The 26,769-nt window shown below is 36.5% G+C and overlaps 1 protein-coding gene across 2 annotated transcripts in view; it reads left to right on the top strand.

The window, feature by feature from the left end:
• SLC16A1 (solute carrier family 16 member 1) overlaps positions 1 to 26,769 on the top strand; it is a 62,203-nt gene that overhangs the window by 18,647 nt on the left and 16,787 nt on the right. For both annotated transcript variants that reach the window (XM_086717869.1, XM_086717868.1), the window contains exon 2: positions 25,483 to 25,743. In XM_086717869.1, coding sequence (XP_086573995.1) covers positions 25,527 to 25,743 — 217 coding nt within the window. In that variant the 5' untranslated portion in view covers positions 25,483 to 25,526. The remainder of the gene's footprint in view (positions 1 to 25,482; positions 25,744 to 26,769) is intronic.

Genomic DNA, 26,769 nt, shown 5'->3' with positions numbered 1-26,769 from the left:
TGCCTACATGGCCAGTCTTTTTTTATTGCAGATGAAGACTTGGAAGATGGAACTTAGTTATAAGAAAAATAGACCAGAAAGTTATAAATATTTATGTATTCAGCAATTTGGTACTAGCTACTAGGCACTAGGAAAGACTTAGGATTCAGCAGTGAACAAGTTCAGCCCTATCCCTTCTGGAGTTTGTAGTTTAACTGAAGAGCAGATAGATAGGTAAAGGTGATTACCACAAGTATTGAGTGTCCTGGTAGAGGAAGTGCAGTTCCCAAAGAACCAAATAGTGTATTCTGGAGATATGAGAAGACACCCAACTTAGTATAGAAGCGATCTGGGTAGGCCTCACTGAAGAAATGGTACTTAGCTTTTTAGACTTGAAGGTTAGGAGCTAACTGAGCCAGGAAGTGATGGTGGAAAGAGCATTCCAGACATGAATACTGAAACTTCAGTCAGTACAGGGTACATTGGAAAAACTGCAAGAATTTAATCAAAGCTAAAGCATAGAGGGAGAAGGGAGATTAAGGAGAGATGAAAGTTGGAGAGGTAGATAATCTCAGATAATGGCCTTATAAGTTATTTTAAGGAATTAGGGAAGGGACTACGTCAAAAATTTAAGGAAGCACTCTTGCCTTGGAGGCAGTCTAAAGCAGTTTAAGGGTTTTAAGTGGGACTGGGAATGACCTGATCACATTTTTCATTTTAGGAGCATCATTCCATATACAATGTGGGGAATAGGCTGATGGGGAGGCTGTTGGAATGTGCGAGACCACGGTGATAGGCAGTAGTGGGAGGATGGAAGAGAGAGGGAACACACAGGATTCTGTGGCAGACCAGATGGGAGAGACTGGGACATCCAGAAGAGTTAACAATGTCTCATAGGTTTCTAGCTTGACCAAATATGATTTTACAGATTTATTAGGTGGTATTTATCTCCCTTTAATCAATGGGGACATTTAAGACATGTGACTAGCCCAGGGCTGCTCAGGTTTGAGTGTTGGAAACAAAACAAATCCATTCCTGTCTTTTTAGTTCCGTTGGTGTTATTGATAGTGATTTTTTTTCTTAATCCCTTTTAAAATTTTTTTTTTTTTAGTATTTTTTTAAATTTATTTTTGAGAGAGAGACAGTGCGAGCCAGGGAGGGGCAGAGAGAGAGAGGGAGACACACAATCCGAAACAGGCTCCAGGCTCCAAGCTGTCAGCACAGAGCCCGACGCGAGGCTCGAACTCACAAACCGCGAGATCGTGACCTGAGCTGAAGTCGGACGCCCAACCATCTGAGCCACCCAGGCGCCCCACTTACTTATTCCCTTCTAAACAATTTATTATTGAAAATTTCATACACAATTGAGAGCCAGTACTGTTTCATCTATACCCTTTACCGCTCCCTTACAGCTGCTACTGGGTTACTGTGAAGCAAATCCTAGATATACAATTATTTCATTTGTAAATATTTCAGTATGTCTCTAAAAGACATGACTCCAAAATATCATAACCACATACCATTATCTTACCTGTAAAAATGAACATCATCAAATAAGCAGAAAATTCAAATTTTCCTAAGTTTTTTTCCCCCCTTTTTTAAAGTAAGCTCTATACCCAACATGGGGCTTGAACTCATAACCTCGAGATCAAGAGTCCCATGCTCTATGGACTGAGCCAGCCAGGTGTCCCCCTAAATTGTTTGAAATAACTAGGTTGCTTGGTTTGGGATCCAAACACAATCACACATTACATTTGGTTGGTATGTATTTTAACCTGCAGTTCCCCCCCTCCCTTCTCATTTTCCTCATAATTTATTTGCTGAAGGAACCAGGTTATTTTTCTTAAAGTTTCCCTCATTCTGGATTTAGTTGAATCTGTCCCTCTGGAATAGTTTTAATATGTTCTAGTTCAACATGTCTCTTGATTCCCTGTATTTCCTGTAAATTGGTGGCTAGATTTAAGACTTTGAGCATGCTTAGATCTGTTTAGGTTTGATTTCTGAGGGTAGGGACAGTGTGGGGGAGAGGGCAAATATAATCCGTAGATGATGATGTATATTTCCATCAGGAGGCCTATGTTTGGTTGCTGCTGACTCTGCTATATTAATGGCATGGTTCCATTTTTTTCATTAGTGGTTTGCAAATGCCCTCTAATTCTAACATTTCTTCTCAGTTGATCAACTGGAATACCTCTATAAAGAGAAGTAGGGCTTTCCCCCCCCACCCCCAGTTTTAGTGGGATATAATTGACATACATCATTGTATAAGTTTAAGGTGTACAGTATGATGGCTTGAATAACATATATTGTGAAGTCATTACCACAGTAAATTCAGTTAGCATCCATCAGCTCATTAGATACAATAAAAAGAAAGCAAAAAAAAATTTTTTTTGTCCCAAAGAGAGTTCAGGATTTATTCTCTTAACATTCATATGTATCATATTAGTGTTAATTATAGTTGCCATGTTGTACCTCCTATCCCTTATTCTTATAATTGGAAGTTTGTACCTTTTGACCACCTTCCCCAAGTGGTTTTTGAATGTAAGGGTAAGTTAAAGTTTATGTTTTAATACAATATCCTATGTGATTGAGACACTGTCTTTTTGGAGAGGTGTATTTAATTGTATCAAGGTTCATTTTCTTTAAAAGCCAGTATTTTGTTAAAATGTTTTTAGCACCTGATGTTAATATTTCAAATGGTTTTTATTATTTGGGATATATAGAATTTCTGTTCTTAAATTGATAGGGTTTCTTTTGGTCTTCTCTGCTATTTCTTTGAAGAACTTATCTGTTCCCATAGCTTTTGGGGAGTTTCTGGTAGAATCACTACCAAATCTAAATCTCTAGCTGTAACCACATTACAGATTTTAAATTCCTTGAGGACAGAGATTGATTACTCTTATCAGTGATCTGCTTTTCTAATTCTTGGGCATTTCAAAATTAAAATGTTGCTTAAAGTTCATTATCTCTGCCTGTTCCCAACTTCCCTTCATTCCTCACACCCCCCACCCCCAACCTACTCTTTTCTTCTGATTACCATTCTTTCAGGTAGTCAGGGTTAAAAACCTCTGAGTCATCTAAATATTTCTCTAGTAGGTCCCCTGCCCTACCAAGTGCAATTAAGTGCCAAACCTTTCCTTTGTTGTATCCATTTGCTTCCCCCACTCTACTTTTCATTTTTATTACTACTCCCTAGTTTAGGCTGCTGCCATGATTTGTGGCGTGGCCTTATACCTTCTCCCATTGCCATCCCCCTTCTCTAATCTGCTCTATAGTGTGCTGCCAGTTCTGATCATGTCATCTCTCTAATTAAAACCTTCTCATGGCTTTCTAGTGCCTACCAAATTTAGTATTTGCCTGTATAGATTTAAGTCTTCTACAATATATAGCTCCAAATTATCCTTCTAAGTTGTATGCTATTCTTCCTTTAACTTGCACTGACAAACTGAAATTTTTCTCCGTGCTTTTTCCCCCTGTAATTTTGTTTTCTCTTTTCCTGGTCATGGGATCCATTTTATAATGGATCTTTATGCCAAGATTAGTATAGGTGACATATTTGAACCCTTGTGTTCTATAAAGAAGTGATAAAACAGCAATAACAATCTTAAGGAAATGGTGATTTCTCTTCTGAGGTCACAGCACACACAATGACAGCATGAGTTCACATCTACCAACAGCGAGACTGGCTGCAAAAGGGCTGAGCCGTTTAGGAGTACCACTGACCATTTATGCAGAAGTAGTGGGATCCAGCTGTGTTGTTTGTCCACACTACTCTGTTGCTAATCACATCTCATAATGTTGTTGAATCTAATCTGATTTGATTACAATGACTTAGTCCTCCTGTGAAGGAGAAATTCCTCAAAACATACAAGCATTGTAAGCTGCATATTTGATCATTGGTTGAAAAGTATTTTTTCTTGGGGGCTCCTAAGTGGGTCAGTTGGTTAGACATCCAATTCTTGATTTCAGTTCAGGTCATGATCTCACAGGTTGTGCGATTGAGCCCTGTGTCGGGCTCTATGCTGACAGCGCAGAACCTGCTTGGGATTGATTCTCTCTTTCTCTGCCCCTCCCCTGTGCTCTTTCTCTGAATAAACACTTAAAAAGAAAAGAAAGGGGCATCTGGGTGGTTCAGTTGGTTAAGCGTCTGACTTTGACTCAGGTCCTGATCTCGCAGTTAATAAGTTCAAGCCCTACATCGGGCTCTATGCTAACAGTGAGGACCCTGGAACCTGCTTTGGATTCTGTGTCTCCCTCTCTCTGCCCCTCCCGCTCTCTCAAAAATAAAAGACAAAAAAATTTTTTTAAAGAAAAGAAAAATACTTTTTTCTCTTTGATTTTGCTCTTCCTATGTAAATCACCAAAGACTATTGAGTAAATGAAAGTCTGATAATACTGCTCTAGTGTGTTACTATTTTGGATAGTAATGGAACTTCTTTTTTATTAAATTTTTAAATTCCAGTATAGTTAATATACAGTGCTATGTTAGTTTCAGGCGTACAAAATGGTGATTCAACAATTCTATACGTTACTCAGTGCTCATCATGATAAACATACTTGTAACAGGGCTTTTTAAGTTGCCTCGAATAGTTTTGAGACTCAAAACTTTTACTGTATTAACTTTCTCTTCTGTTCCCGTATCAGGGGTTTGTACCCTAGAATCTGCAGATTGGTCCTCCCTGATGGATGGAATTCAGAGAGTCTGTGAACTTGGCTAAAGAAAAAAATTACACCTTTTCATTAACTTCTAAGTAAAATTTAGATTTATTTCAACTATGAGTGTAGGCAACTATAGCTACAACTAAGCTATAGTAGTTTTAGTAGTACGTGGTAACTGTCACCAATAGAAATCACATATTTTCATATCATAATATGATTGTAGCCATCTTAAAATTGTTTAAACTTATCGTTACTTCAAAATTACTGTGGTTATTAGACCTACTAGATTTTATCTAATTTGTTAATTTTGAAAGGACATATCAATTAAAAAGTATATATCAATTAAAAATATTTTGACAATTATACATTTGACAATTATACGTTTGTATTTTATGCATTTAAAAACCTCATTCTAACAAGAATAATGACAGTTTTTACCAAATTGTCAAAGGAATCTGTCAAAGGCACCAAAGAGCCTAAGGACTCCTGTTTATATTCTTGTATGTGTATTCTGATAGAAGAGTAGTTAGCCAGAACCTGTGATGAAATATATAATACAAATCATGATGTCACAGGTTTATGTAAATTATTTGGCCATTGACTTCTGTGTACTAAATCATCATAAATTTTGACCTCATAAATGGTAGGGAACAAAATACTTGTGTTTGCTAAGGACTAGTAAGATGATTTCCACAAATATGGGCAGAATAATTTTCCTTTGTATTCAGGAAGTATATGTTTATATAACTTAAAATTAATACATCCGAAATGTTTTTTTTATTTGTTTTTAAATTAAAAAAAAAAAAAGTTTTTAAGTAAACTCTAGGCCCAATATGGGGCTTGAACTCATGACCCTGAGACCAAGAATCACACGCTCCATGGACTGAGCCAGGCAGGTACACCCAAAATTCTGTTTTAAATGCCGTAGTTAGGGGCACCTGGGTGGCTCAGTTGGTTAAGTGTCCTGACTCTTGATCTAAGCTCAGGTCTTGTTATCAGCCTGCGATGGGCTCTGCATTGGGCTTGGAGCTTACTTAAAAAATACACCATAAGGTAAATGGAATAGGGAGTGTCTTCATTGACTTGGAGTTTTCTTGCCCTCTTTTGGATATATCAGCAAAGGTGCTTCAAATTGCTTCAGATCTTAACTTCACAAGCTCGCTGTATTAGATGTAGGGTTTTTTATTTTGCTCAACTAAGTGAACCCCTAAAGAGGTCAGTGGAAGTCAGGTTTGAAATACCTGCTCTGTAGATTAGAAATACACGTCCTTACTTCAGTCTGTTGTGATTGTGTAATGATGTTGTATGTATTTACTCTGTTACTTGGAAAACTACCTGATGGGGTTAGTAGAGGGAAAAAGAATGGCTTAACAATTACTGTGGTTTCTAGGAAAATAAAACATTAATTTGAAAGTTGTATATTTTTAGTAAAGGAACTTAATAATTATATTTTTTTAATTTATTTTGAGAGAGAGAGAGAGAGCACAGACAGGGGAGGGGCATAGAGAGAGGGAGAGAAATTCCCAAGCAGGCTCTGCACTCTCAGCACAGATCCTGACACTGGGCTTGATCTCACAAACTGTGAGATCACAACCTGAACCAAAATCAGGAGTCAGACGCCCAATCTGACTGAGCCACTGAGGAGCCCCGGAACTGATAGTTATTTTAAAGACAATATAATCTAAGATTTATAATGTCAGCAATTAAAAAGACTATTTCAGTTTAATTGTAGTATGCTGATTGTTTGCTACATCTTTACTGTCTATGAATATCTTCTAAAAAAGCTTTGCAAATACACATTTGAGAATGGTGGGTAATGATTTAATTCCAAACAAACAATACTCAAATTTAATACTCTCGTGTGGTTTGTTATTGATGAAACAAACAAAACAAAACAACTTAGTTTTTTGAGATAATGAGGGTCAAAGTTTGAACTTAATGAAGTTCAAACTCATTCAGGGCATGTTTATTAAATAGTCACTATGTGTACAAGAAATTACTAGAAAGGGATGAAAGAATATATAGTTTAAAGTGTGCTTTGAGGAGTACCTCAAACTGTGGCTCAGTTGTGGCTCAGTCAGTTGAGCATCCGACTCTTCATTTCAGCTCACGTCATGATCTCACAGTTTCGTGAGTTCAGGCCCCCTCTGGAATCTGTGCTGTTGGCTTAGAAACTGCTTGGGATCCTCTCTCTCTCCCTCTCTCTCTGCCCCTCCTCCACTCATGCTCTCTCAAAAATAAATGGATAAACTTTAAAAAAATAAAATGTGGTTTGAGAACATTCAGAATGAAAATAAAGCTTTGAAATGAAATGTTAGTACGTTACTCTGTTGTTTCTAGTCCTCGAAACTTAAGATATTTTTATGTGAAAGTAAGTATAGTGTTAATTATTTCTGCCAGTGAATAGTTCATATCTGCTTTTTGCAAGAAAAGGAAAAGGTTTCTTTGTTTATCTTTTAATGAATTGTAATCCACTTATACTCCCCATTAGGCTTCAGAATACTGGGAGTGAAATAGATTCTAGCAGAAATATCACCTATTGTATTCAAATACTCATTTATATTCAAAGTAATATAAATGACACAACACCGACAACATATCTATTTGTAATTTTAGTCTAGCTAGTACATTTTTTTTCAAATTCTGAAACAAGGTAGGTCTTACACTAATAAATTGAAATGGCTCACTTAGATACTGATTGGGTGAATATATTTTTGGATTGCTGAAGAAAAACAACATATTCAGGTATTCCAGAGTATAATCTGCAATTCTGCCAAACAGAACATGCTGTTGAAGGATATAGTCTCCAACTTCCCCTTCTTTGCTACTATTCACACTCTTTGTTTTATATAATGTGAAATGGGTCTGTATTTGGAAACTCTTGCCCAAGCAAGAAGCAAATTAGCATGTGAAAGGGAACAGGACTTGGCCTCAGCATAGAATATAGCCAATTTTTCAGTCTGAGAAACAGGCAAAAATGAAGCATTAAAGAAGGCCAAGATCTGCTGGTGTAGTAATAACTCAGAAAGTGAGACTGATTAGATCTTTTTGTTGTTGGTGTTATTAAGTTTATTTATTTATTTTGAAAGAGAGAGCATGGATAGGGGAGGGTTAGAGAGAGGGAAAGAGAATCCCAAGCAGGCCGTGCACTGGTCAGTGTGGAGCCCGACATGGGGCTTGAACCCACAAACTGTGAGATCATGACCTGGGCTGAAATCAAGAGTCAGACGCTTAACCAACTGAGCCCCTTAGCACCCCTGATCAGGTAAGTTCTATGTGCCAAAAGTTGTATTCAGTAATTTTTTTTCTTTATGTAAAAACAAACAAAAAACCTTTTCTGCCTCTTTGTAGAGGACACTAGGTCCAGAAAGCATAACATCACATTACTGAGGAGTTTTTCCTTGTTTCATATTTTTCTCTGCTTCTCAAAAACTGGGGAAATCAGAGTCTTTGAAGTTCACCTAATGCTAACTTTTGGGGGCAGGAGGAGGTTAAATTTTTAAAAGTGGGAAGAATAGCCTCTGTCCTTAATTCATGATCTAAAAGCACACACCTAAACTAATTAGGGAAATAATAACTTACAAAGAAAGAAAGAGACATATAGTTTAGTATCTTAGAGTTTTCAGAATGCTACCCAAGAAGCACTAAGATATCATGGAGGAAATTCACTTCATGTGACATGGTATATTCAGAAAAGCAGTAAGGATATTGGTGGGCTAGAGTAGATCTTTAGTATTACATGAAATTAGAATTATGGAAATCGTCAGTGAACATTAATTTCATTTTTACAAGTTACTAAATGCTTTTATCAGCTCAATATGTGAATATGGAACAAAATGATACTATCTTTTTGCCTTTGTTTCTGATTTGGCCTTTAAGACTAAGGTGTCCTAAAACCATGGTGCCTCTTGATGGCCTGTTGTCCTTTTCTCCCTGGGGAGTCATACGGTTGATTTTCTTTCTTTTTTTTAATGTTTGTTTGTTTTTGAGAGATCACAAATGGGGGAGGGGCAGAGAGAGAGAGGGACAGAGGATCTGAAACAGGCTCTGCGCTGACAGGCTGACAGCAGCAAGCCTGATGTGAGGCTTGAACTCATGAACCAAACCGTGAGATCATGACCTGAGCTCAAGTTGGACGCTCATCCAACAGAGCCACCCAGGTGCCCCCAGCTCACATTCTCTTTCCTTCTTTGCTCTTCCACAACTGAGATTGCCTGAAGCATGATTTCATCATGAATTATAAATACATACTTTCAGAGTCCCTCACTTTTCCTTCCTCTACTTCCAACTCTTACACAGTAGCATTACCAGAATATCTCTTCCTTTTCCCTTTCCTTCTTTCCTCTCTGGTTTATGAGACAAAAAAAGCCTCAATCTTTGTTAGTAAGTGTGAGAAGTGCTAATGATGTAACAGTATCAAGGAAAAGGGAAACTTGTAAGTATACATTTTAATCATGACTGATGTAATAAAGAATTGGTTCTACTAACTTCTCTTAAAGCTTTGAAATATCCATAGAAGTTATTACTAATTTCTGGACACCCTTATCTGCTTCCTTATCCCCACAAGTGAGTCCCAGTATTAAAGAGAACTAAACTAACTCAATCTCATGGGTTTTGTCTTAGTTAATTATACTGTTGTTTTCTAATCTGTATTACAGACCTACATAACTTCAGCTTCTCTGAATGTGACTTTCTCTATGGTATGACTTTGAGGGGTAGCCTAGGTGGCTAACCACAGCGAAGTGGGAAAGTTCTCTAAAGTTAGGGATTTGCAGTGAAAAGTAAAAATGAGTTTGCCACTTTCTTTGACTAGGTGTCCCCAACTTTCGTTCAGGAACCTTAATGCTGAGCCCTAAGTAACCACCCCAGGCCTGTTATATTGAAGAGTTACCTATTTTTTAATTCATCTGATGTTAAACAATCCATGAACTTTAAATACAGAAAAAAATGAAGATGTTGGTTATTGTCTTAAAATAAACCTTACCATAAAGTAGAAGAAATAATACCATTGATCTGGATACATATTCAGAGATGTTTCTGATATTGAATGGAAAAAGCGTATAAAGCAGCATAAAACACAATCCCATGTTTATATCACATATATGCTTATGCATGGTATCCTAGAAAGAAATTTAAGAAAATTCTCATCAAAATGTAGAATAACTGATACAAGGATGATAGAATGGCAGAGATATTTTATTTTCAATTTATATATGTATATCCTAGGGACGCCAGGGTGGCTCATTTGGTTAAGTGTCCAACGTCAGCTCAGGTCATGATCTCACGGCTCTTGAGTTCAAGCCCCACATAGGCTCTGTGCTAACAACCCAGAGCCTGGAGCCTGCTTCGGGTTCTGTGTCTTCCTCTCTCTCTGCCCCTCCCCCACTCATGCTCTGTCTCTGAAAAATAAACATTAAAAACTGTACGTGTGTATATCCTCTAATTTTTCTATAATGAGTATGTATAACTTGTCATCTTTTAAAACTTTGCTACTTTGTGTTTTTTATTATAAAGTAATATATGTTCATTGGAACAAGTCAAACAACATAGTTATCATAGGAGGATATTATCTACTCCTCACAACCTCCAACCAATCTAAAGTTTCAGATGCATTTATTAGAACATATTTATTGAATTCACTTAATTTACCTTTTTTCCCCCTTTCTTCCCTGTAATCTAAACTCCATGAGGCAGGGACCATGTCTGTTTAGTTTACAGCTTTTGCTACAAGCACTCAAATTTTATTAAATGAATGGCAAAAAAGTTTGATGTATATCCTGATACAATTTTGAAATGATTATACAGTTCTATTATGTGTAGCTTTAAAAATCTGAATTGCAGGGGCACCTGCGTGGCTCAGTTGGTTGAGCATATGACTCTCGATTTTGGCTCAGGTCACGATCTCACAGTTGATGGAATTGAGCCTGGCTTCAGGCTCTGCGCTGACAGTGTGGAGCCTGCTTGGGATTCTCTCTCTCTCCCTCTCTCTCTGTTCCTCCCCTACTCACTCTTTCTCTCTCTCCCCCTCTTTCACAATAAGTAAACTTAAAAATTTTTTTAAAAATCTGAGTTACAAAAACATTCATGAAATTTAGGACATTGATAGCTGATCGTCTTTGGGTCTCATGACTGTAAAATCCTGCCTTTGTATGAACATCCTGCCTTTATTATTAACAAGGTATGCCCCTTTCTTTATTGCACTAATGAAAACTAACACTTGTTTTTGGGATCATAGCGTTCGTAAAGAAAGTTACACCACAGTTTGTGTTTGGGTAGTAGAAAGGAAAGGTTAAATGGCCAAGAAATGCAGTGTGTCACTTAGGAAGTTGTTATATAGAAGAATAAAAGAATCTGCTACTATAAGACTTAATTTTTTTAAGTTTATTTATTTTTGAGAAAGAGAGTGTGTGAGTAGGGGTGGGCGAGAGAGAGAGAGGGAGACAGAGAGGGAGAGAGAGAGAATCCCAGACAAGCTCCTCACTGTCAGCACAGAGCTGGAAGCAGGGCTTGAACTCAAACTGTGAGATCATGACTAGAGCCGAAATAAACAGTTGGATGCTTAACCAGCTGAGCCACCCAGGAGCCCCTATTTTAATTCTAGTCGTTAACATACAGTGTTATATTAGTTTTAAGTGTGCAGTATAGAAATTCCAACACTTTCATACATCACCCTATGCTCATCACCACAAGTGCATTCCTCGGTTCCCATCACCTATTTAACCCATTCTCCCACCCATCTCCCCTCTGGTAACCATCAGTTTGTTCTCTGTTTCTTTGTCTCTCTCTCTTACTTTTTAACCCTTGTTTGTTTTGTTTGTTAAACAAACCTATGAGTGAAATCATATGCTATTTGTTTTTCTCTGACTTCTTTCACTAAGCATTATACTCTCTAGCTCCATACATGTCATTGCAAACGGGAAATTTTCATTCTTTTTTATGGCTGAATAATATTCCATTGTATATATATGCCACCTCTTCTTAATCCGTTCATCGACTGACAGGACACTTGGTTCCATGTCTTAGCTGTTGTAAGTAATGCCATAGTGAACGAAGGGGGTGTATGTATCCCTTTGAATTAGTGTTCTTATATTTTTTAAGTAAATACCCAGTAGTGTAATTGCTGGATCAAAAGATAGTTCTATTTTTAACTTTTTAAGGGACCTCCATACTGTTTTCCACAGTGGCTGCACCAGTTTCCATTCCTACCAACAGTGCCAGAGGGTTCTTTTTTCTCCACGTTCTCACCAACACCTGTTGTTTCTAGTGTTGCTGATTTTAGCCATTCTGACAGGTATGAGCATTTTCCTGATGATGAGTGATGTTGAACATCTTTGCATGTGCCTGGATATCTTCTTTGGAGAAATATCTGTTCATGTCTTCTGCCCATTTTTAATTGGATTGTTTTTTGGGTGTTTTGAGTTTTATAAGTTTTTGAGTTCATAAGTTTATAAGTTTTTTGTATATTTTGGATACTAACCCTTTATTGGTTATATCATTTTTTAATGTCTTCTCCCATTCTGTAGATTGCCTTTTAGTTTTGTTGATGGTTTCTTTCATTATGCAGAAACTTTCTTTTGATAGTAGCAGTAATTTATTTTGGCTTTGTTTCCCTTACATCAGAGACCTGTCTAGAAAGAAGTTGTTATGGCTAATGTCAAAGAAGTTATTGCCTATTTTCTAGGTTTTATGGTTTCAGGTCTCACATTTAGGTCTTTAATCCATTTTGAATTTATTTTTGTGTATAATGTAAGAAAGTGGTCCAGTTTCATTCTTCTGCATGTAGCTGTCCAGTTTTCCCAACACCATTTGTTGGAGAGACTATGTTTTTGCCATTGGATATTCTTTCCTGCTTTGTTGAAGATTATTTGACCATGTAATTATGGGTTTGTTTCTGGGTTTTCATTCTCTTTCATTGACCTTACATGTCTATATTTGTGCCAATACCATACTGTTTTGATTACTGCAGCTTTGTGATATAACTTTAAATCTGGAATTCTGATGCCTTCAGCTTTGCTTTTCTTTTTCAGAATTGCTTTGGCTATTTGTGGTTTCATACAAATTTTCAGATTGTTCTACTTCTGTGAAAAATGCTATTGGTATTTTGATAGGGATTGCATTAAATGTATAGATTGCTTTGGGTAGTATAGACTTTTTAACAATATTTGTTCTTTCAATCCATGAATATCTTTCCATTTCTTTTTTTTTTTTTTTAAGTTTAGTTTGAGAGAGAGAGAGAGAGAGAGCGTGCACGTATGTGTGTAGGAGGAGGAGCAGAGAAAGAGGGGGAGAGAGAGAATCCCAAGCAGGCTGCTCACTGACAGCACCCATCTTTCCATTTCTTTGTGTTGTAAGACTATTACTTTTCATCCCGGATAGTATTTAATAGCTAATGGGCTTCACTTTTTTTTTCTTTTTGAAATACTAATTCACTAGGAGCAATGTTAAACTGGAGATTTATGTTTTTCATGCTGTGGCCCCTTAGATGAAGTCACCTTAGTTTTAGAATTGGGAGCCATAACCCTAGTAGTACAAGATGCTAAGTGGGTCTTACTGTTTTATTCTGTTGTCATGTTTTGCTGTTTGTCAGCTGGAGTAGAAATAGTTGCTAGTTTCTTGGTACCTTTTTATAATAAACATTTAAAAAATTTCACAATTTTTCATGGAAGTTTTGAGTTTCACATTAAATTATTAAAGGGAGAAAGGCGCCTGGGTGGCGCTTGTCAGTGAAGCATCGACTCTTGCTCTTGGTTCAAGTCATTACCTCACAGTTGGTGAGTTCGAGCCCCACATCAGGCTCTCGCTGATGGCATGGAGCTTGCATGGGATTCTGTCTCTCCTGCTCTCTGCCCCTCCCCCACTTGTGCGTGTGCACACTCTCTCTGTCTCTCACAAAATAATTTTTTTTTAATTATTAAAGGGAGAAATATTTTTATTGGCATTAGTTTGATTATGCTAATAGTTGGCAAATGAGACTTTAAAAGTAAGTGGAGGTTTCTCTTTTTTAATTTGAAAACTCTTGTTTTCAGTATAAACTGCATATTAATTGGGGCATCTGGGTGGCTCAGTCAGTTGAGTGTCTGACTCTTGATTTCAGCTCAGGTCATGATCTCACAGTTTTGTGAGTCTGAGCCCAGTGTTAGGCTCTGTTCTGACAGTAAGGAACCTGCTTGAGATTCTTCCTCTCTTTCTGCCCTTCCCCGTCTCACAGTCTCTTAGTCTCTCTCAAAATAAATAAACCCATCTATTCTGTGGGTCTACAAGTAGATTACTTTTGAAAGAAATTGCACTGGTATGGAGAGAAGAGAGAAATAAAATACTAAAATTAACCCTCAACAGGGAAACCAGAACCCAGATTCAGAGTTTCTACACATTACAGGGACCATACTTCCTCCCCCATCCACTTGCATAAAATTATGCTTATTTGGGTGAATAGATGCCAGAAATCATTTTCTTACAAGGAGAATTGAGAGTGGTATAATTCAGATTGCGTATGACATTAACTGAGATTAACAAAAGCAGATTAAATAAGTAAATATGTATACATACACACGTATACACAGATGTTCATATATGTATATTCACTACCTTTAAGTTTGCATATTTGTTCATTTGCAGATATGATCAGTTTCACCCGTTCTCTGTGGTACTTACAAAACTTTGATCCTCTCTTTTAAAACAGCTACAAGAAATTAGGATTGACATTTAAAAATTTGGGTTGCTATAGCAACTTCATAGGGCTATTGTAGAGCATTAAACAAAGTCAAGATAAATTAATTTGAAGTGCATCAGTGTAGGCCCATTCAAGCAGATATAAGCAAAAATTGATTTTCACTCACTATTAATATTAAAGTCTTGGGCATTTTGTAGTTTCTTATGGAATTTAGTTGAAGTTGGAAATAGCCAAAATATACCATGTTTGTCATTCATTGAATTGCTTACCTGGCTTTGTTCATGGTACAGCAAAAATAGTTCTAACTGTTGCTATATAGATATATTGATATAAAAGGTGATATATTGAGTGCCAGGAAGCCTTGTAGGAAAACTTAAACCCATTTCACAAAACAAGCCAGGAATATTTACGATGCCGGTCATTCAGTGGTGGCACTAAATTCCATTCTCTGGAAACCTTTCTCAGTGGTGAGTCTTTATGTCCCCATGTCTCTATGTTATTGACAAATATTTATTTCTGCCTTTTCAAAAAATTTTAGCCTTGTGGCTTTGCTCAGCTGAGCATATGGTAGTTGACTAGTATTTAAAGAAGATCCTTCATGGAAAGATAGAAAAGTGTTATGCTTGAACGATCTGTACATAAGACCACAGTGGACAAAGAAGTGGCAGAAAAGCTGGAAATTAAGGGTATTGGTTGTTTATGTTGGAGAAACTCTTGCCCCTTGACTTCTGACCCCCCCCCCCTTTCAGTCTTATTTAGGTGGTGAAAGGGCCCTTAGATCCTACATACACTCTCCATTTCATCACATGTCCTTTGGCACATGATACATTTACTTAAAACAGCAGCCCTTTTCTAGATCACAGTAGAAATGAGGACAGTTACAAATGTTAGGTTTCATCTGTTTCATGGTGCTCAGCCTCCTGACAAGTATGTATTGTGTGAGCTTTCTGTTGGTAAAAACTTAGAAAAAATTCCCCAGTTTGGGTAGAAAATACTCTCCAAGACTACATATGGTATTTGAGACTAAATATTTTAAGGGATTGACAGGGAATACCTAATAAGACAAAGAACTCTTAAAGGAAGCATTACATTTTTTTCTTTTGACTGATTAAAAAATAGCAAAGATTTGACATACTTACTCAAAGTTATTTTAAAATTATTTGTTTGTTTGTTTGTTTGTTTGTTTGTTTAGTGAGAGAGGGAGTGAGAGTGCTCTAAAGGCAGGGGCAGAGAGAGAGAGGGAGAGAGAGAATCCCAGGCAGGCTCTGAGCTGTCAGTGCAGAGCCCAGCATGGGGCTTGATCTCATGAACTGCAAGATCATGACCTGAGCCAAAATCAAGAGTTGGATGCTTAACCGACTGAGCCACCCAGGCATGCTCCCAGTTACTTATTAAGCGAGAGGTTATATACATACTTATAATTTTATCAAATTATAAAATACATGTATATAATTTAAATAGATTTACAACTTACAATGAAAAATAGAAAAATAGTACATTCTGTACCATCTCCTACCATTCTCTCAAAGTGTGGTTTATGGGCCCCTCCAAGGGCCCCCTCAAGACTCAAGGTTGGAGTCCTTAGTTTGCACATTGTAACTAATCACTAAGAAATGATAAATGATAATTTATCAAGTTTTGGTATAGGATCAATGTAGAATATCCACAATTATCTGAATAGGCTGCTAAAATACTCCCTTGTCCAACTACGTATCTGCTTAAGGTGGCTTTAGACCAAAAACTTATGAGATCTGTTGTATTAAAAAAGAAATATATCTTACATTTATTGGTAGGATAGTCTGAGCATGTAAATAATAAAAAATCTGGAAGTTATTAGTAATTAAAATATTGATATTTTTAGAGATTATTAATATGAGCTAAATAAAAGCATAATCTAGAGTTAATTTTCATATATTAAGAAGGACAGACCCAAAATCTTTAAGCAACTGTTAATTTCTCTTCAAGAATAGTGTATTTAGCGGTGCCTGAGTGGCTCAGTTGGTTGAGTGTCTTGACTCTTGTCTTGGCTCAGGTCATGATCTTACACTGGTGAAATCCTGAGCTGTGTTGGGCTCTGTGTGGACACTGTTGAACCTCCTCGGGGTTCTTTCTAGCCCTCTCTCAAAATAAATAAATAAACTTAAGGGGGAAAAAAAGGTGGTGTATTTAACTTCTTACAATGCGAGTTGGATTTACCCTCAAGTGATAAGTTGGAAGTTTGCAGAGCCAGGTTTATATTTTTCTAGGTTCTTTATATTCTGTTTGATCAAAATCATGCATTTCATAACTATTGAGTATTTGGCTAGCCAACAATAGTAAAGTTATGGTTCTGCTTTCACTGGTGTTTTATGTTTGTTTTTTTACTGTTTTTGCTTTCTTCACAATCATTTGTTTCTTTCTGTTCAGTTTCAAGTGGAAAAGAGGGTAAAAAGATGAGGCTTCCTAGACCTTGGATCTTGGGATTTACCTTGGGGTGGGTGGTTCTGTAAGCTATGAAACTGGACTAGTGCCAGTAGTAATGAGTAGTAACTTAGCTACTTTAGCAGTGATAGCTTTAGTAAATCAGCCTTCTGGATTTTCCATGTGAATGTTTCTATGTAAATTCGAAACCTTAAACTAGTCTACACTTAGTAACAATTTATTTTAAAATTATTGATTTTAGATACTTTCTGCCTCTTTTAAGTTCGCCAACTGGCCATTGTCATTTTAGAAAAATGGCTTTGTTTTCAACGTTGATCTCAAAAGTGTAGGAAACATAATGAGTAGTACTATTTGCAAGGGCTTTTGTAACTCTTGTGGAGTGGGGGCAGAGCACGGGGTATGGAGAAAATTTTCAGCTTTCCAGATGAGTTTACTTGCACAATTCCTGAGAGTCATGAAAAAAGGAAATAAATCAGAAGACAATTAGAAGAGAAATGAGGCGATTGTTGCACTACAGTCTTCGCCAAGAAGTTAAGGTTGTTTCTTATTGTCCTTTACAAGGCAAAGGGATGAAGAACTTTCTCGTCACCATATCACTTTTTTTAAATCTCTCCATCATTTTCAGGGAGCTGCTAGAGAGTCATAAAATAATAGCTAGCTGATAGGAAGGCTACTGTGCACACTGTAAGGATTAAAATCTTAAACTTTAATCCCTTTTAGCCTCTAGACTTGGGCACTCTTTCTCAGCAGGGCTCTGAATACTGTGCAAGGGACCCTGTTCTCATAATTTACTTTTTGTATGAACCCTTATGTTTATAGCTGAGATATGGTCAGTTTAAAAGGAACTAATATATTTAATTTATTTATATTTAAAGGAAGTACTATAAATAATGATATTACACAATTTTTTACTAGGTGCCATCAGAATTTTTAAGTTAATAAGGAGAGCCATTTGTTAGAGAGTAGCAGAATTATGTTGAATCTGTATCTGGTTTTTTGAAGTGTTTTCACAGTTTGTATAGTCTAATTTTTTAGACTTCTTGTTAACTTCTGAATCTTTTTTTTTTTTAAGCTTCTTGAAGTTTTAAATTTTTGACACTATGGAATAAGGTATTTTTAACTTGATGAGGCAAGTCTTAGTGACTAAAAATTGTAACTGCTTTAACTAACCGGGACAAATCATAGCTGGCAGCTAAGCTCAAAGTTTAATCACGTCCAGCACGTATTAGCTTTTCGAGTCAGAGCTTGATGCATTAAATAGCTTTGCCATCTGCATGGATGTCTATGTGTGTAAACAATCTGGGGTGAACTAATCTTTTTAGTGGTTCTTTGAAAAATTTCATGTGCTTTTCTCTTTTTTCATACTTAAGTGAGGGAAAAACTCATGAAACTAATGTTGGGAGCAGTTCTGTTTAATATAATTTTAGAATCAAGACTGTTTCCTTTAGCAGAACTGAGCTGTTAAATAACTTTTTATTATATTTATTCCAATAGAAATTTTAGGAAGCTTCAATTTGTAAATATTTTTATCCCACCTGAATCATAGATAGATGCCCTAGGACAAAGATCTTTAATCTTTAAACTGGGTTATATTTTTAAGGGAATTATTCTTCAGATTTTCAGATTCAGATGTACTCTAAACTAAAAATCACGTCTCCTGAAAATAGATGCCTGAAGTTTTCTCCTTTCCTTTTTCAGTTTGTTTTATCTAAAAGCCCTTAACCCCACTATGAAAGAAAAGTATATCTTTGACTTATCCTAATTCTTACTGTGGCTCATTGCCCCAGACTATCAAAGTCTCTGGAATCCCCAAACAAGAGAAAATTGCAGAATGCATTGTCCCAGAGAGAGTCTTATGACAGAAATCCAAAGAGGGGTTAGGTGAGAAATATTGGAGGAGGCAGGACTTTATTCCTTCTGGACGACAAACTCCTTTCCTCTCTGTTTTTTAAGTTAGATTTTAAAAATGAAATAGTTACCACAGGATGTGGGTCAATACATTTATTTCAATTAAAATGAGGTATGACTTTGACAGAAACCTGTTTTGCTTGACTGGTTTAAAAATGAACTGGCCAGTTAGATTATATGGTATTTCCTATAAATTGGGCTAAATATTTAGTGCCAAAATTTTGAAATCTATTTGAAGTGCATAGAATACAACATATAATATGCCAGAAATTATATTCTATGTAACCTAAGCTTAATAATAAACTTTAGATGTAAAATTAATATACAAGGCAGTAGGTTATTTTCTATATGCACAAAACCCAGCATATAGAGGTTACACAGCTTTATTCACAACTGCCAAAACTTGGAACCAAGATTCTGTCAGTAGGTGAACAAACTGGTACATGCCGACAATGAATATTATTATAGAGCGCTAAAAAGAAATGTACTATGAAAAGACCTAGAGGAAACTTAAATGTTTATTACTAAGTGAAAGAAGCCAGTCTGAAAAGTCTGCATACTGTATGATTCCAACTATAAGGAATTCTGGAAAAGACAGAACTATGGAGACAATAAAAAGATCAGTGGTTGCCAGGGGTTAAAGAGGAGAGAGGAATGAATAGAGGGAGCACAAAAGATTTTTAGAGCCATGAAAGTACTTATTATGTACTATAATGATGGATACATATCATTATAAATTTGTCCAGACATAGAATGTACAACACCAAGAGTGAACCTTAAGGCAAACTATAGAGTCAAGTAATGATGTGTCATATAATGATGTGCACACTGAGGAAAACTAAAGACTACAGTTCCAAGGAAAAGAATATTACTTTAGAATGTTGACACTGTTCTCACATAGAGAACAAGCTATGGATCCTCGGATAGGCGAAGTACCTGAAATCCAGAGAAGCCAGCAATTCTTGCTGTGCAAACAATATTCTTAGAGAAGGGAGAATTATGCATCAGATTAGGACCTATCTGCAACTCTAGTGAGGTTGTGAATAACTCTTGGAGATGTCCTCTCATACCGTCTAAACCTCTTCTATAAGGGAAATGGGACAGTATGTTCTTTATTTCCCTGGGCACTTCACCTTTTCATTAGCCCTGTTTGTTTCACCAGTGAACAAGAATAGGTTGGGAATTATATTGTGGCATAATTTCACCCATCCTGATGAATTAACCAAGGGAAACTCCTGATAAGAACAAATTTATAATTGTGGTGGCCTCCCATCTATATCTGATCCTCTCAATCTTGGCTAGTTCCAATGCCAGGAGGATATGGAGGAGATGCCCTTGCCTAGCATTCTTGAATCACTTCTCCCAGATAATTTTGAAAGGAGCACTACTAAGTATGGCCCACAGATCAGTGCTAGTCTGTTGTATATTGCTAGTCCATGATGAGATAAATACAAATACTGACAGTAAGTAAGCATTTAGAAATTTTTATAACAGTTTTTCATTTTTTTATATACCCATTTCGTGTATGTCTGTATATAATAGTATCAATGTACACTTTTTATAAAGACACTGGTATGGAGATATGTGTGTGTATACATATATAGTTTTACATAATTTAGATTTTACATAAATCATACTGCATATGTCTAAGGTATATTTTGGAAATGGTGTTTAGCATCCATTACATCCTCTTTTCTAGTGTACATTAATATATTGCATAGGCTTTAAAGCTAAACTACATTTCTCAGGTTCCCTTGCAACTATATTTCTGAATTTGATTTAAATTCTGCCAGTCAGATAGATCATCTGACATTTGTAAGGCAAAATTAGAACAGAGGTCTCTATGTCTACTCATTGGCTTTGAGATTTTGAGAAGCAGAGCACATGAGATCCATCTTGATGATGTCATAGGAGGTACATATTGTTCTCGAGCTAACTGCAGATATTAACAGCCTTTGTGCCGACTTCCTGATTTTGATGATAACGTGATTTTTGGCAGCTTCTTATTTTGCTGGCTTCCTAATTATGGCAATAGTGATATGATTATGGGGTCAGCAGATTTCTGGTTATAGAAGGAGGAGCAACTCTCTTGGGAACCTGAGTAGTGCTTTGGAAAGCTTCAGAGATCCAAAGGAACAAATTTTGGAGTCTAGGGCTCACCAAGAGTAAGAGCTCTGGTAAATCCTGTTCTTTTTGGTTGGGATCCTAAAGGGCTGTGCCATAGGAGTAAGGGTGCATTTGAGATAAACCAGTCCTCAAAGGAACTGCAACGTGATTTCAGGTCATCTGGATGAACAAAACATCTTGGTCCTTGAAACATTCTTAAAGAGATTCTGGGTTTATATAGCCTTAGGTAAATGAGAATCATCTCTGGAGGAAGATAATATCCAAGCCTCAAATTCTCAGTACGGATGGAACCGTACTAAGGATGGAAAACACAGAAAAAAAAGAGAGTAGATACCTTGAGAAGGTTCAGTCCACATCCAATTGGAGTCTCAGGGAGTGGAAGGAGGGGAAAAGGGAAGAACAAATATTTGAAGACATGGTGGCTGAGAGTTTTTCAAAATCAGTGAGAATTCTGTTTTGTCAGCGTGATTATCTCCAGATTATGTAATCTATATTTTCTTGGTGGTTTTTTGTTTTGTTTTTTTTTCTTTATCTGGTTGAGTTTCCTCAAACTGTAGGTTCATATTCATCGAAGCTGGAATAGGTATAGGCATTAACTCTTGAAAATTGCTTCTTCCCCATTCTTTCCATTGTCTTCTTCCAAAGCTCCATTAGATGTATGCACATCCTCCCATTCTAAAGTCTATTTTTCTAAATTTTTCACAGATCAAGAAGAAAGCTCTCCCCTAATTGACTTTTCTTCAAACCTGTCATCAGGTTCATGGTCTCTCTAGCTATGTTCAGTCTGCTGGTTAACCTGTTATGAATTTCATTGTGTACACTTTTTATTTCTAGAAGTTCTGTTTCAAGTCAACTACTCTTTTAATAGTCTTTAATGTGTTGCTTTTATTTAGTGTTCTTAATTTCTTATTTCATGCTTTTAATCATTTCAAATATATCATTGTCTTTAGTTCTTGTGTCTAATCTAGCTATATTGAGTTGGCTTTACTTCACTCATGGTTAATTGGTTCTTGAGTGTTTTGAAATTTTAGATCATCAGCTTATGTTTGGCAGGGCTTTGTCTGTGGGAAATCTTACTGACAAAGTCAAACATATCTCTGGAAGAACAACAGAAATTTCCCACAGACATTGTCCTGCCAACCATAAGCTCACCCAGGCCTGTAGTTGTGAATTCTCAGAAGAGAGCACTATCTCCTCTTCCTTGTCTTCTTCCTTTTCCTCTTCTTACTTGTTAACAAAAAAATTTTTTTTAAGGTTTATTCATTTTTCAGAGACAGAGCGTGAGCAGGGGAGGGGCAGAGAGAGAGGGAGACACAGAATCTGAAACAGGCTCCAGGCTCTGAGCTGTCAACACAAAGCTGGATGCGGGGCTCAAACCCATGAACCATGAGATCATGACCTGAGCTGAAGTCAGACACTTAACTGACTGAGCCACTCAGGCGCCCCTCCTCTTATTTTTAACCACCAGATGGCCAAGAGAGAAAATTTGCTTGCCATCATCTTTTGCTTTTGTATTGTCTCCATGTGCCACTAAACAGATTTTATCTGCCTTGACACTGCCTTTGAACTATTTTTTTAAATCAATTTTATGTACATACAATAAAATTAGCCAGTTTTAAATATACAATTTGATGAGTAACTACTGCCAAATCATAAGAGTATTTCCTATCCCTGAAAAGTTCTTTCATGCCCCTTTGTAGTCAGTCTCTTCTCTTCACTCCCTGATAAGTTTTCTATTATTAGAATTTGGCCTTTCTAGAACTTGATATAAATGTGACCATATAGAATATAGTTTTAGGTCTAGTCCTTTTTCACTTAGCAGAACATTTTTACAATTCACCCATGTTCTTGTTTGCATCAGTAGTTCTGTTTATTGCAGAGTAGTATTCCATTTTATGGCTATCTCATGATTTGTTTTTCCATTCACTTGTTGATGGATATTTGCATTGTTTTCAGTTTTGAGCTATTATGAATAAAGCTATTAGAGAATTCTCATAAAAGTCTTTATGAAGATGTATGTTTTCATTTCTTGGATAATGCCTAGGGATGTAATGGCTGGATCATATGTTTGTGTAACTTTTTAAGGAATTGCCAAAATGTTTTCCAACCTGGCTGTACCATTTTGCTTTACCACCCGCAACAGAGGGTTCCATTTGCTTCATATCCTCACCAACTCTTGGTATTATCAGTCTTAATTTTAGTCATTCTAGTAGATATATATTAGTATCTCTCTATTTTTAATGTTTATTTTTGAGAGAGAGAGAGACGGAGATAGAGCACGAGCAGGGGAGGGGCAGAGATAGGGAGACAGAATCTGAAGCAGGCTCCAGGCTCTTAGCTGTCTGCACAGAGCCCAATGTGGGGCTTGAACCTGTGAACTAACTGCAAGATCATGACCTAAGCCAAAGTCGGATGCTTAACCGACTGAGCCACCCAGGTGCCCCTATATCAATATCTCTTTATTATAATTCGCATTTCACAAGTGACTAATAATTTTGATCATTTTTTCATGTACTTCTTGGTTATTCATGTATCTTGATAAATTACCCAAATCTTTTGTCCATTTTTATTTGAGTTTCTTGTCTTTTACTACTGAGCCATAAAAGATCTTTTTATAAAAGATTTGGACATGTCTTTTGTTGGATATATTTTATATATATTTTCTCCCAACCTGTAGCTTGAAATCCAATTTAGATACTTTTTAATAAATGTGTTACATGCTTTTAGAAATATTTGCCTAATTTAAATATTGAATCTTTCAAACCATGAGGATGGGTTATCTTTTGTATTTTTAATTTTTTTTTTGTTTTTTAATTTCTTAGTGTAATATCTCATAGTTTTCGGTGTATACATCTTGTACATTATTAGATGTATCCCTATTCAGTAGTTTTCTGATGCTGTTGTGAATGTTATTTTTTTTACTTGAAAATTCTGATTGCTGGTTTATAAAAAGATGATTTCTGTTTATTAATCTTGTATCCTGAAACCTAAATTTATTTTTAGGTCTAGTACCTTTTTCTTAATATTCTTTAGCATTGCCTATGTGGACAATTATGTCCTTTGTGAATAAAGACAACCTATGTCCTTGCTTTTAGGGAAGCTTCCACTATGGGCTACTTTTTTCCTATCTTGCAACATTCATTTCTTAAATCCTATTTGAAGTGTTCAGATGGATTGGAAGAAACAGTTTTTTGAGGAATGTCCATACTGTTTTCCACAGTGGCTGCACCAGTTTGCATTCCCACCTACAGTGCAAGAGGGTTCCCTTTTCTCTACATCCTCGCCAATACCTGTTGTTTCTTGTGTTGTTAATTTTAGCCATTCTGACTGGTGTGAGGTGATATCTCATCATGGTTTTGATTTGTATCTCCCTGATGATGAGTGATATTGAGCATCTTTTCATGTGTCTGTTAGCCATCTGGATGACTTCTTTGGAAAAGTGTTTATTCATGTCTTTTCATTTCTTAACTGAGTTTTTTGGGGGGGAGTGTTGAATTTGATAAGTTATTTATAGATTTTGGATACTAACCCTTAGTCAGATAAGTCATTTTTGCAAATGTCTTCTCCCATTCCGTAGGCTGCCTTTTAGTTTCGTTGATTGTTTCCTTTCACTCGTATCTTCTTATTCATAATTTAACAGGAAGTTGCATTTTCTTTTTTTTTTTTTTAAGTTTATTTATTTATTTTGAGAGAGAGCATGTGGGCAAGGGAGGGGCAGATGGAGTGGGGGGGAAGAGAGGGAGAAGAGAGAAAGAGAGAGAGAGAGAGAGAGAGAGAGAGAGAGAGAAAGAAATCCCAAGCAGGCTCCACGCTGTCAGCACGGAGCCCAGTGCAGGGCTTGATCCCACAAACCATGAGATCATGATCTAAGCTGAAACCAAAAGTCAGACGCTTAACCAACTGAGCCACCCAGGCACCCTGAAAGTTGCATTTTCTAACCATACTATTCATTAATACTAGGTCACTTCAAGAAAAGGGGACAATTTTTAATTTGAAGTATCATCTTTTGACATCATAGTTCAATTTGTGGATTTAATGATACTTGACTGAGCTATTGTTTAGGGGCTTTTCTTGTCATATAATGGAAAAAAATATCTTGAGTCAAAGCAATTATATAAATAAAAAGAAACTTTTCTGAGATAATTTTCCAGCCCATTAAATGAAATTCTTGTGTGTTCGGAATGATCTATTTTGCAAATTGCTATGTATCTGGTGACTTGGGTACCCACTTCCTAATATTCTGTCAGCATATAAGAGAAAGTAAAAAGAAAATAGTATTGAAGAATACATTTTGGGAAAGGGGAAAACTTATAAAAGTCTGTTTTAAAACTTGAAACTTGTGTGTGGCATGTGTTACGTGGATTTTGCATGCAGATAAATCAAATGAGGCATTTAGTTATTCACAATAATTTGAGGAATTATATTAACTTCTAAAACAAGTAGGCTTACTTGAAATACAAAGGCTATATTTACTGAACAGGATTTATTTCCGTTATGGTTCCTTAAATGGTAAGGACCTGTTTTCCTACTAAAAACTATGGGCAATACCATGGCTCTAAGACTCTTTTTCTGATAATGCCCTTAGAAGATAATCTCTATTGGAAAAGTAATATTGAAAAACAATTCAGTTACTTGAGAGCTGGCCATAAAGTGTGCAAGTGCCTTGCTGGTGGGAGTGCTTCATTGTTGACATGGTATTTTAATTTTATATTTTTCAGATATTTGGATTTGAACTGCATTTTGGAACTCATCTACACATAAAATGCCACCAGCAATTGGAGGTCCAGTTGGATATACTCCCCCAGATGGAGGCTGGGGGTGGGCGGTAGTAGTTGGAGCCTTCATTTCCATCGGCTTCTCTTATGCGTTTCCCAAATCCATTACTGTGTTCTTCAAAGAAATTGAAGGTATCTTCAATGCCACCACCAGTGAAGTGTCCTGGATATCCTCAATCATGTTGGCTGTCATGTATGGTGGAGGTAAGAACCCCCAAGGCCTGCTGTTTTATTCATATTTTTCATTCTTGTTAACCATGACAACTCTTGCTCTGTTTGTTCCCCTGTAGTATTCTGAAACAGAAATGAGAAACTGTAAGGAGCTGTGATTTGGTCTAACTCCTAATCATTGAGCTTTAAAAAGCACTCAGAAAAATGACATGTGCACAACTGATTTTTCTTCTTGCTCTCTGCTAGATTCTTGAGATGTAAACATGAAGGGTTTTCTTAAATTGATGTTGGGAGAATTGAAATAAATCAGGCTCACCTGAATAGTAGCATGGTTCAAAGTGTCAGATAAAATCTTTTCATGGCATTAGCATTAAAGAACTGAATAAAATCTTCCCCTTGTTCCTTGTGATGTTATTTGTCCTAAAAGCATTTCAGGGGCACCTGAGTGGCTCAGTCGGTTAAGCATCCAACTTTGGCTCAGGTCGTGATCTCACAGTTTGTGGGTTCGAGCCCCGCATCGGGCTCTGTGCTGACAGCTCAGAGCCTGGAACCTGCTTCGGATTCTGTGTCTCCCTCTCTCTCTGCCGCCTTCCCAGCTCGCACTCTGTCTCTCTCTCTCAAAAATAAATAAACATTAAAAAAATTTTTTAAAAAGCATTTCAGTTTCGCCTTAAACTTAAATTTTAGCTTAAGTTTCATCACTTTTTCCTTTCTGTTTTCCTTGACATGTTTTAAAGGAGATACGGAGAGTAAGTTGCTTACTTAACATCATTTAAAATAGTTTGTTTCACCTTGGAACATCAAATCACAATGTAACGTGTAGAAGTCAAAACCTTCCATAATACTTAAAATGTATAGTTGCTTAGTGAGAGATTCTAAAGCCAAGTGTATTTATTTACTGAGATTGACAGTGTCTCATGGTGCTTATTTAGCCAAGCTTTCACCTCTATTAATACTATTTTTTGGTGGCAGTTTAGTACCTTAGCTTATTTTCACATGTAGCTCCTTAATAGCCAGCCAATATAAAGATTCTATACTTCAACTGTAAAACTTTAGCCT

This window comes from Puma concolor, chromosome C1 (genome assembly GCF_028749965.1).
Source record: "Puma concolor isolate L17-30 chromosome C1, mPumCon1.1.hap2, whole genome shotgun sequence".
In the NCBI taxonomy this organism is placed as follows: Eukaryota; Metazoa; Chordata; class Mammalia; order Carnivora; family Felidae; genus Puma; species Puma concolor.
This window is presented reverse-complemented; position numbering and strand designations above follow the sequence as displayed.